At 39.2% G+C, this 12,123-nt stretch overlaps 1 protein-coding gene across 2 annotated transcripts in view; it reads left to right on the top strand.

Moving 5' to 3' along the window:
* LOC104610662 (uncharacterized) overlaps nucleotides 1–12,123 on the top strand; it is a 66,975-nt gene that overhangs the window by 19,919 nt on the left and 34,933 nt on the right. For both annotated transcript variants that reach the window (XM_010277394.3, XM_088889461.1), the window contains exons 8-13: nucleotides 1,660–1,855; nucleotides 1,971–2,116; nucleotides 2,200–2,374; nucleotides 2,508–2,561; nucleotides 3,435–3,614; nucleotides 4,420–4,532. In XM_010277394.3, the coding sequence (XP_010275696.1) occupies nucleotides 1,660–1,855; nucleotides 1,971–2,116; nucleotides 2,200–2,374; nucleotides 2,508–2,561; nucleotides 3,435–3,614; nucleotides 4,420–4,532 (864 nt within the window). The remainder of the gene's footprint in view (nucleotides 1–1,659; nucleotides 1,856–1,970; nucleotides 2,117–2,199; nucleotides 2,375–2,507; nucleotides 2,562–3,434; nucleotides 3,615–4,419; nucleotides 4,533–12,123) is intronic.

The raw sequence follows: 12,123 nt of genomic DNA, 5'->3' as shown, positions 1-12,123 counted from the left end.
ATGATGAAATGAGGCTGCTACCCTAACTATTCTATTGGTTCCAGCTCCTTTTTCTCTTGTCTCTTCTTTTCTTTTCTCCCAAGATTCTTACACAGAAAACATGGTATCGGAGCCCAAGATCTGATCATATGAATAGGCTCTTTCATTCCTTTTCAGTTTTATCTTCTTCCAGACTGATAACAGATAGAGGAAGGTTAAGAAAGGAGGTTGAGTAAGATACAGAAGATACACCACCTTTACTGGCTAGTGGAGAAGAGATGGAGGAAGGAGGCTCTGTGGAGACAACAAGTTGGAGGCCAAAGATTTCTTGTTTGAGGAAATGAGGATTAAGGGATGACCAAGTCTGAAAGCAATGTTTTAAAATGCAGCGGTGTGATGTTAGGCATTCCACTACCTAGAGGTGTGAAGCATAGTTCAGAACATGAGAGGCGTAATCCTCCTTAAGAGGAGGGGAAGAGGAGGAAGAAGGAGGGGGAGGAGGAAGAAGAGAAAGGAGGGTCTCATTCTTTTCTTTCTTTTCTTCTCTTTCTTTTTCTTTCCATTCCCTTTCTTTTCATTTCCATTACTTTCTTTTTTCTTTCATTTTCTGTCTTTTTATATGAGGTGTGAGGTGCATGAGGTGTACGCCTCTAGCACGCCTCATGAAAAAGATGTATAAGGTGTATGTGGCGCAGTACGGAAACAAATCATGTTCAGAGAAGCTTCAAAGAAAAGAACTAAATCCAAAATAAATAGGAAGAATAACTCTTCACCGAATACTTAAGAGAAAATCAACATAAACTACCCTAGCTTTTCCCTAACTACTCTTTATATAGATTTTTTTACACCCTTATGCCTCCTACAAAGAAAGTTTCCTAATCTAATAAAACACTTCTTATTATAATCCTACTAAATATCTTCAAAAAAGAAAGTCTTGATTGAATATAAATTCGGAAATCTCGCTATAACGCTAACTTGGTAAATATGAACTAAGATAGAAATCCTGCGGTGGCACTAACTTGGTAAAAACGAACTAAGATAGAAATTCCGCGATGATGCTATCTTGGTAAATATTTACTAAGTGGGTCGGTGTCGTCACCTCTGCTTCTTGCATGTCTTGCAGTGGTCCCCACTTGCATAGAACTTATTAGCTTCTTTCTGTACTGTATCATCCTCTCCCTATACGTACTAAGATGGGTTTTCGAAAACCAACTTTGTAAATGTTTACTCAGTTGGTGCAAATCCCGTACTGTATTAGTATTGCCTCTTGCGCTTGAGGCATATGCCTCATAGGTGTCAATGCCTTTGGCATATGCTTCAGGGCGTTTTGATGGTCAAATTTATTAATCCAAATGTATGATAAATTAGATTACATAATATTTTCATAATTCATAAGCATTTTTGTATATAATGAGGAGTCTATTTATATGTAGAAAATCCATCTTATTGTAATGTGCCTATTCTCTACTTGTGCTTTTGAATTTTTTTCTTTTTCTTATATATTTCTAGATATTTATTTTCTTTCAAATTGAATTTTACAATTCATGCTAGTTGAATCCCAATTCAATTTGTTCAGACCCCAAAGCATTGGTTACGGTTCTGTCAATATACTGTTTCTCTGTGTTTCATTTCTCTAGTGCACAATCCTTCATAAAAGTAATATTGATTGAGGTCTTGCAGGTACGAGTTGCTCTTTTATCCAAGATATCATCTTGATCAGAGTTCTTTGCTTTGCCGGAAACCATTGCTTGGGAAGCCAATTGTCATGGACGTATTTCAAGATTATATACTTGTCACATATCGTCCATTTGATGTTCATATTTTCCATGTGAATATCATTGGTGAATTGTCTCCTTCTAACACTCCAACTTTGCAGGTAGGGGACTTACTCCTAGTTAACTTTCTTTATGTTCTTATTTCTCTGGGAGTTGCAGTACTCTAGCTTGAACATCAGCCATGCATACATTCGTAAGTAATAAAATGACGAACAGCTTTCTACAGTACGAGAACTTTCGATAATGACTGCAAAGAGCCATCCTGCAGCAATGCGTTTCATTCCAGAACAGCCTTCAAGTGAGTTTGTCTCAAGAAACCATCTTTCATCTTCATCAGATCCCTTTGTCAGACAGCCTGCTAGGTGCGCTTAGCTGTGTTTATATATCCAAATGGTAAGTTACTCAAATAGCATTATCAGAAGCTAAATTGTATCATATTTGTCAGATGCTTAATACTGAGAACAAATGGGGAACTTTCACTACTTGATTTGGATGATGGGCGTGAACGAGGGCTCACGGATTCAGTTGAATTGTTTTGGGTTACTTGTGGTCAGACTGAGGAGAAAGCGAATCTTATTGAGGATGTTTCTTGGTTAGATTATGGCCACCGAGGAATGCAGGTAATGGAATGTATGAATCTATAGCATTTATAGTCTATTAACATTTTTCTATAATCTGTGCATTCTTCACCTCTACTATTATATCTCCTTTACTTGTCTGATACAGATTATGCTTGGAAGCTAATCATTGCAGGTTTGGTATCCATCTCCTGGTGTTGACTCCTTTAAGCAGGAGGATTTTTTGCAGGTATGAGTGTTTTCATGCTTATATCACTTTATAGTTTAGATATTGTCTTGATCTTAGTTGTACTATATTATCTGAGAGTGTTAGTCTTTTATCTTTAGCATAGAACCTCTTTAGAATATTTTCTCTATATGAATTGATAAATTATTAAAGATGTTTGTTGTCTTAAAGAACCATTCAACCTAAAAGCTTAAGCTGTTAAGTGAGGTCCTTGAATAGGTTTTATTCTCTAACATGCCCACAAAATCCCATTGGGCTTGAAGCATGGGCAGCACAGGCCCACCCAAACCTTGTACTGAAACTTAATTAATTGTAATGGGGGCGACAGGAATCGAACACTAGACCACTTGATCAAACTGGCTCTGATACCATCTTAAAGAACTATTCAACCTAAAAGCTTAAGCTGTCAAGTGAGGTCCTTGAATAGGTTTTATTCTCTAACATGTTGAACATAAAATTGGGCAGAGAAGATAATTGCTGTTTGGGTTAAGTTGAGTAGCTATTCAATCCCATTTTCATGTTTTAGTGCAGCATGGATTGATGCCTATTTATTCATAATATTTTTAACTGCTACGTGTGTGTGATCTCATTTTCTCAAAAAAAAAAAAACATTAATTTTTGCATTGAGTTGATGAAGATGTGGATAAATGCATCATCCCCTACCCTGTCACATGTGCTTTCTCAACTGATGTGGACAAGTGAAACTGTCCCAAACTGCTTTTGAAAATTAATCCCTACATTTTGTTTTTTTTTTTGTTTTTTCTGTTTTTCTCTTCCACTTTTTTAATCTAAAGCTGATATTTTGAAGTGTGGTTATTTCAGTCGTGTTATTCATTAAGGTGGCTGAATGATTTTGACTCCTTGTTATTGCCATAGTTGGATCCTGAGCTGGAATTTGATCGTGAGGTTTACCCTCTGGGGCTTCTTCCATATGCTGGTGTTGTAGTTGGTGTTTCCCAGAGAATGTCATTTTCATCATGCACAGAGTTTCCTTGTTTTGAGCCTACTCCTCAAGCACAAACAATATTACACTGTTTATTGCGTCACCTTCTTCAGGTAATTGATGCGCAGTTTCCTATCAGCCATCAGCAACTTTTGAGTTTTGAGCTTCAATTTTGTGTAAACTATGCTCTGTTCAACTACTGCAACGTTTGGAGGCTTTTATTAGTAGTTTTTTTGGGTAAATTATTGGTAGATTTGGTAACCATGAATTGCAAAGATCTTTCTTTTATCAAGTCAATGCTTTAGAAAAACATTGTTCTTGATAGGGTGAAATAAGAGAACAAGATTGATAGTTGGATTCATCTCTTGTTGGTCCAGCAAAGGGCCATTTGTTAATGAAATTGTAAAACCTTATGTTGACAAGCATGAGAACATGGGTTTGAGTCAGAGAGCAGCCAACTTGTACAAAGAAAATGCGAAAGTGTATGTCCATATCCAGTCGACCCTGCTGGGACCAACATTTGGGTAATGGCCTTTATCCTTTGTTGGGTTAACAAGGATCTCTTGGTCTCTAGTTAGTAAATGTCATCCAAGATTGGTGACACTGTTACTGGTGAAATGTTTTTTGTATTAAAAAATTCTGTAATGAAGTTTGTCTGATGAGATCACATTTCACAACTAGCTCCTTCTAGCAAAGTTTCTCAGGAGCTGGATGTATGAGTGCCTGAAATATTTGTTAAGAAAACTATTAAAAATATGTCCCCCTTACCAGATTTCCTTGCACCCCAATGCTTTGGAAAGTTTTCTTCTTTTGTGATTTACATGGTAAAGTGTATGAAAATATCTATTTCTATTTTAGGATCCTGTATTCTGTCTATTTGTGGCATTGTAATTCTGCTTCTGTTTTATTGTTCACTAGAGGGATAAAATTGAGGAAGCTCTGAGATTGGCACGCTTATCTGCAGAAAAGCCTCATTTTTCACATTGTCTGGAGTGGCTCCTTTTTACTGTATTTGATGCTGAAATATCCAGGTACTACACGTTCAAAAACTTTGAATGCTGAAAACCCCTTACCGACAAAAAGAAAAGGAAAATAGAAAAGAAAAGCATAAATAGAATTCTGATAAAGTTATTAGGATTACGATGTAAGAAAGCTGTTATTACTAGTTACCTGATATAGTTTTTTTTTGATAATTGTTACTAGTTACCTGATATTCATATCAACTAAAAGAAAAACTCATGCTCTTACATAACTTCTGTCTGTAAGTGGTATTATTGCAATTACTTGGGACTTATTGAAGAACTAAAAGAAAATAACAGTAATATTTGTCCTTTTATCAAAATCTCAAGTAATATTAGTCCTTTTGTCAAAATCAACAAGAGGAAGGTCATCAAGGTTTGGGACAAAGTTGAGGATTGGAAAGAAATCCTGGAAGTAGTTATTGGGGAGGATTCAAACAAAGGAAAAGGCCTGTCTTTTGCCATTTGCTGAAATGAAAGTCTTACTAGAATTCATAGTTTTCGACGTGCCAAGGCAAAGCTAGGCGACCATGGGGCGCCCAGGTTCCTAGGTGCCTAGGCCTCGCCTAGGTGATGGAATCAAAAAATAGGAAGCCTACATGTTTGTACCTCTTGTGAGCTTGTTACTTGGTTTTATACATTAACCTACAATCCTCTAAACTAAATTTTGTGCGTATGATTCTTGCAGTTGTGCATAAAGTATGCAACACAGAATATTAAAAAGAGAAATTTGGACTTCAAAGAAGAACTGAAGAGGGCGTAGCCCTGTGTTTGAATAAGAAAAGAAAAAGAACTTGAGGAGAAAACAGGGAGGTGGAGCCCCTGTTTTAGACCAAAAAAAGAAAAAGAACAAGGGGCTCCACTACTGTTTTAGACCAAGGAAAACCGTAGAAACACTAAAACAAAAGACGGAAATGAAAAGAAGGGGGCAGAGCTCCTGTTGCAGATCACCAATGAAGAGGAAAAAAATTATGAAAAAACTCAGAGAATTGAAGAAGAAAAGGGGTGAACCCCTGTTCCAGATTTTCGAGGAGGAAAAAAAGGTGCAGGTTAATGAATAAGACCAAAAGGGTGAAAAGATTGAAGGAAATTGAAGAAGAAAAGAAGGGGGCAGAGCCCCTGTTTTATTCCAAAAAAATCATGCAAAAAAAATGTAGGGAAAAGACAGAAAAAAAGGAAGAGGAAAAAACCAACAAAAAAGAAGAAAAAACAGGCTGAAAACAAAGAAGGTAAGAAGAAGAATAAGTGATCCAAAGCAGACTGAAAATTGAGAAGTTGTTTAGATTTGCTGGCATATTCATTTGGCATACCTGGCATATTTGAAGTTGTTTAGATTTCCTTTCTGGTTATGCAGCATTGCAGCAACAGGACTGTGTGTGAAACAAACCTGACTGGACAGCTCTCCCTCTTCTATTCAGTTCTGCCATGAAAATAAAACCCTAAGAAGACAAAAGGTTTGCTAATATTCTTCTAATAGAAAGATTGATAATGTGTAATAGGTTCTATTTGCCGCAAAAAAAAAGTAAAAAACAATATAAAAAATATTAAATGATCAATGTATTAATGTGTCTTGCACCTAGGCGCCCACCTAGTCACCTAGGCACCCGCCTAGTCTCCTAGGCGTGCGCTTAATACAAAATCTACATGGCGCTTGGGTGAGGCAGAGTTTGAAAACTGCCTAGTGGCCTAGGCGTCGCCTTGACAACTATGCTAGAATTGGGAGAGGTTTATACTGAATTACTTACTATTGTAACAGAGCAGGGCAGGATAACAGTAGAAAACTGGTCACCTTGTAATGAATAAGAATGCTCAGAAGTAAACTAGATCATTGAAGTCCTTGGACTGCCATTTTTTTTTTTGAAACAAAGGTAACTTTTATTGAAGACAGAATAAGAAGAAGTACATGAGAGGATGTACTGAAGCCTAGAGTGGCTTGGCAGAATTACAAAGGCAAACAGTTCTCTTTAAACAAGAAATCTCTAAAAACCCTTGGTTTTGTTAGTCAGTTCTTCTTTTCTAATAGAATGTCTCATAGTCCATCAAATATTCCCCCTTTCCCCGTGGATTGCACCTCCAATTCTTGCTTGACCTGTGGAGCCTTGGGCACTACCATCAAAGTTTAGAGTCAGTTCTTCTTTTCTAATAGAATGTCTCATAGTCATAGTTCACTCAGATTTTTTTTTTTTTTTTTTTTGATAAGAAATGGTAACTTTCATTAAAGATAAAAAGGAGAATACAGATATCACCACCCAAAGGGTGGGTGGAGAATCAGAATAAAAGTCTTACAAACAAGCCCAAAACAGTCTTCTTAAAGAAAAAATGTACACAGAAATACAACTCAGAAATAAGACATCCCTGTGAACACCAGCTTTTTCTAGGCCATCCGCTTCTGTATTTAGCTCCCTGGGGATCCACCCCAGCTATGCATTTAGGTTGAGAAGGATATCCCTTGCTTCAGTCAAAAAATGTGCTAACACCCATGGCCCACTGCCATGATCAGCTAGCCACCTAATAGTATTTGCTGAATCTCCTTTTATGGTGATGTTCTGAAAACCCAGATCTCTTGCTATCCTGATTCCAGTTAGAGCTGCCATAATTTCAGCCTTTGTTGAAGAGGCTATCCCTATCGGTCCACTGAAAGCCCAAATAACTGCATTCATTCTTCTAAAAATTCCACCCATTCCTGCTGCACCTGGGTTTCCAAATGCGCTTCCATCAAAGTACAAGGTTATCTCCCCTTCCGTCACAGAAGAGTGTGGGGTAGGGAGGATTAAGGATTGATGTTTGGAGAACAGAAATTCTGCAGCATTTCTTTGAAGGTCAGAAAAAGGAACCCCTTTAAAGTACTCTGAGCTGGCGGTCCAAACGGAGATTCTATGGGAGATGATAGACAAAAGCTCCTCGAAGTTCCTTTCTCTATTGTTGAAGATTCGGTTGTCTCTTTCTTCCCAAATGCTCCATAGGATGGCATGTACTACGGAAATCCAAAGGATCCTTCCTCTTTTGCTTAAACTTCTTGCTGCCCATTGTCTGAAACAGTCTATCACATTTTCAGGGAAAGCCCAACTAAAATTAAAAAGGTTGAGGAAGAAACTCCAGAATTTTCTGGTTTCCTCACAGTAGATCAGAATGTGATTGGTTGATTCCCCAGCTTTTAAACACAAACAGCAAGCATGAGGGGAAGTTCAGGACCTTCCTTTAAAATCCCAGTGAAGATTGCTAACAGATTAGAGAAGATAATGAGAGATTTCCTGTGGGAGCCAGGAGAAGAGAAGAGGGATCATAGAGTTAGCTGGGAAATAGTGTGTAGGAGTAAGTCATGTGGTGGCTTGGGGCTTGGGAGTATTAGGAGAAGGAATATGACTCTGCTGGGGAAGTGGTTGTGGAGGTTTCCTTTGGAGAAGGAGAAGCTATGGGCTAGAATAGTGGCAAGTATTCATGGGCTGGAGCACAATGGATGTGACGCTGGAATCAGAGCTAGGATCACAAGCAATTCTCCTTGGAAAGCCATTCATGACCTGCTACTAGTTTTCATTCCTAATATCAGGTATGACTTGAATTCCGGTAACTCCATAAATCCCGGGTGGGGAGCGCCCCTCTAAAGGATCAGTTTCCGTCTTTGTATGCCCTTTCTGATTTGAAAAATGAGCCGATCTCGTCTTTCACCACCCCGTCCTCTTCCATTTCTAGGATTGGGTGGAACTTGGGTCTAAGAAGGGATTTGAGGGACTCAGACTTCGACTGTATTTCGAGCCTTCTTGCACTTCTTGATAACGTTGTCTTAGACCCCACTAGGGCGGATTCTAGAATTTGGACACCTACCCCCAATGGCATTTTCTCTTGTGCTTCGTTCTTCAAAGTCTTAAGTCAGTCCACCAGTCCTACGTTGTCCCCTTTCCCTGTTGGTGAGGTTTGGTGCAGAGCTATACCTCCTAGGGTTGGTAGTTTTTGTTGGGAAGCCTATCTGGAAAGAATCAACACTGGTGATCTACTCCAAAGAAGAGGCCCAATACTTGCTTGTCACCTCAGTGGTGTGTTCTGTGTAAAGCAGATGGGGAGACTGGTTTTCACCTAATGGTGTCTTGCAACTTCGCGAGGTCATTGTGGGATTGGGCTTTCTCCTTATTTGGATGCAGCTAGAATCCCCCATCAGACATGCAGGGCCTTTTCTCCCCTTCCTTTTTTAGGTGGCCAGCAGAGAGGGCCAGTAGATCTGAGGGCTATCATACACTTTAGGGCGGTACAGTGGCTAAAATCTTTGGAAATATTCACAGATTACACTGTGGATGACATGTTGAGGAAGTGGGGTGAAATTGCAAATTGTACACAGACCAAGTCAGTAATGAGTGTGGCTTGGACCCCCCCACCTAGTGGATTCTTGAAATTAAACTTTGATAGATGCAGTAGGGGAAACCCGGGACAATCGGGGATCGGGGGTGTTTTTAGAGATGATAATGGGGTCATCTCTGCTATGTTCTCAGGCCCAATTGGAGTGGGTGACTCCCTTAGAGCTGAGATATGTGCAGTTATGGAAGGAGCCCGGAAAGCCAAGGAATTGAACATCAGGAAACTTATAATTGAAGGGGATTCAGAAGTGGTGATAGGGTGGCTGACTAAAGATTAAAATGATTTATGGAAGTATAATAATGAGAAGAGGAAATTCAAATGGCTGGTGCGGGAGATGGAAGTTAAGACATGTTGGATTAAAAGATCAGCTAATTCCTTAGTTGACGGTTTAGCAAAACAAGGGGCAGAAAGGGATTCTTTGTTTTGGGCTAAGCTGTAACGGTAGTGTCTTTGTATCTTTGTATTTTTTCCTTTCTTGAAGTTCTTTGTGACTTTTGGAAGATAAGTGTGTTTGTCTTCTACTTGTAAATTTTCTACTGATGAATTAATGAAAGTGTTATTGATCAAAAAAAAAAAAGTTCAGGACCTTCCTTGGTTCTTTTTTTGGAGAAGATCCATAGTGTTGATCTTCTTCAGACTGGCTTACCATGCAAAAAAGCTAACTCTGGAGGGGATGTGTGTGCACCAAATTGTCTTAAACGAGAAAAGTTCAGATACCTGATTTTCCTTGATTAGAGCCCTAAAGAAAGATTTGGTTGAGAACTTACCTGCTGGGTGTAGGGTCCAGACTCGAGTGTCAGGGGTGTTTTGGGAAAGGTACACTTCTTTGAGAGTGTAAAGGAATCTAGATATTTCCTCAAGCTCATTTTATCTCAGAGGTCTTCTAAAGTCTAGGTTCCAGTTGAACTGGGAGAGATGAGAGGATAGGACAAGGGAGATGGGAGCTTCTTTGTTTCGGGTAAGGCTATAGAGACGAGGGAAAGATTCAGCCAAAGTAGAGTCATCCCACCAGACATCTGTCCAGAATTTTATTTTATCCCCATTTCCCACTTTGTACCTGATAAAGGAAATGAAATTTTGGTAGGTTGAGAGTATACCTTTCCAAGGGTTTATGTCCTTGATCCGATTCAAGTGCAGCCTGCAATCCCAACCGTTTGCATGTTTCCCGTACTTGCTGCTGATGATCTCAGTCCAAAGGGCGTCCGGTTCCTGAGGGAATCTCCACAACCATTTACTTAGAAGAGCTGTGTTTCTTTCTCTCAAATGACCTATTCCCAAACCACCTTCCTCCTTAGAGTTGCACACCTGGGAGCAATTCACAAGATGGGATCCCTTTTCCCCACTTCCCTCCCACAAAAAATTTCTTTGAAGTCTTTCCAGCTGATTGAAAATTTTGGTTGGCATTCGAAAGGAAAGATAGTATGTGGGTAAATTTGCCAAAGAGGCTTTGATTAGGGTGGGTCTCCCGCCTTTGGATAGGTAGTCTCTTTTCCACGTGGCCAGTTTTTTTTTTTTCACATTTTTCTATAACAGGATCCCAAAAGCTTTGTGTCTTCAGGTTTCCTCCAAGTGGCATTCCAATATAATAGAAAGGGAGGCTTTCAACTTTGCAACCAAGAATTTCCTTGAATTTGTTTAGGGACTGGCTATTTGCTATGTTCAGCCCTGCAATACTGCTCTTAGAAAAGTTAATGCAAAGCCCTGAATTCCATTCAAAACAGATTAAGATCCTTCTCAAGTTGACAACATTGTCTTCTTCGGCCTCTGAAAACATCATTGAAGGTGTGTCATCTGAATTGAATTTCTTCCAACTTCAAAACCCCTCACAACCCTAACAGATTTGCCTTCTTCACCAGTTGGCCGAAAATTTCCATTATAAGAGTGAGAAGTAAGGGGGAAAGGGGGCATCCTTGCCTTAAACCCCTATTAGCCTTGAAGTAGCTTTTAGGTTGTCCATTGATTAGAACTGAGAACCACGTGGATTTAACGCATCCCTCCATCCACTGAATCTATCTTCTTCCAAACCCCATTAGCCTTAAGAGTTTCTAATAGACATTCCCAATCCACTTTGTCGTATGCTTTTTCCAAGTCTAGTTTCACAATCACCCATGGCTTGCCATTCATTTTCCTCTCTTCCACACATTCGTTTGCTATCAGAATGCTATTTACAATATGTCATCCTTTTACAAATGCAAATTGATTAGGCGAGATGATCTCACCTAGAACTTTCTTCAATCTCCTAGCCAGCACTTTGCTAGAATTTTATAAACACTTCCCACTAAACTGATTGGTCTGAAATCTTTCACTTCAGAAGTGCCTTGCTTTTTTGGGATCAGACATATGAAGTTGGAATTATTTCCCTTATTTACTATAGCCGAGTGGTAAAAATCTTTAAACACTTCTAGCAGATCTTGTTTCATGGTATTCTAGCAAATCTGATAGAAGAAAAGAGGGAATCTGTCTGGCCCTGGTGCCCTGTCTCCGTCCATATTAAAGACTGCTTCCTTCACTTCTTATTCTTGAAATTCCCTTTCTAACCAGATTTTACTTGTCTCTAAAATTTTTGAGCCTTCCCAAGAGCTTTGATGAGAGTTTCTACTTTCAGTCTTTGTATATAGGTCTTTGAAAAAACTTACAAAAGCTTCAGGGATTTCTTCGGGATCCTCTATCTCTCTTTGCTCGATTTTTATTTTTGAGATGTGATTCCTTTTCCTCCTTCCAGAAGCATATACATGAAAGAATCTGGAGTTTTTATTTCCTTCTTTTAGCCATTTGATCCTTGATCTTTGTCTCCAATACACTTCTTTGCACCTTACCACCTTTTCCCATTCTTGCCTTAAAGAGGTTCTCCTTCGTCTTCCACTCTCCTTTAATTGGCCAGTTTGCTCTTTTTGGTCCAGGTCTTCTAATTCTGATAACAGGAGAGATTTCTCTTCCTTTAGCGCTTTGAATTCCTCTTTCCCCCACCTTTTTAGATTCCTTTTCACATACTTTAGCTTTTCCAGAAATCTGTAACTTGGCCAGCCTTCCACTTTGCATTCCTCCCACCAGGTTTCCACCTTCTTGGAAAAATCTTTGTGCTCAGTCCAGAATTTTTCCAATCTGTCCTCGAAGCTTCAGATTTGTGGTGAGAGCAATTGGCCAATGGTTAGAGATGCATTGGGGCCTGATCTCTTGAAAGGTCAAAGGGTATAGATCTTCCCATTCTAGGGAGATTAAAAATCTGTCTAGTCCGCACCTTAAATCATTCTCTTGC

This window comes from Nelumbo nucifera, chromosome 6 (genome assembly GCF_055504915.1).
Source record: "Nelumbo nucifera cultivar China Antique chromosome 6, China Antique-T2T, whole genome shotgun sequence".
NCBI lineage: Eukaryota > Viridiplantae > Streptophyta > Magnoliopsida > Proteales > Nelumbonaceae > Nelumbo > Nelumbo nucifera.
Note: the sequence above shows the minus strand (reverse complement) of the source record. Positions and strands in the feature narration are given on the sequence as shown.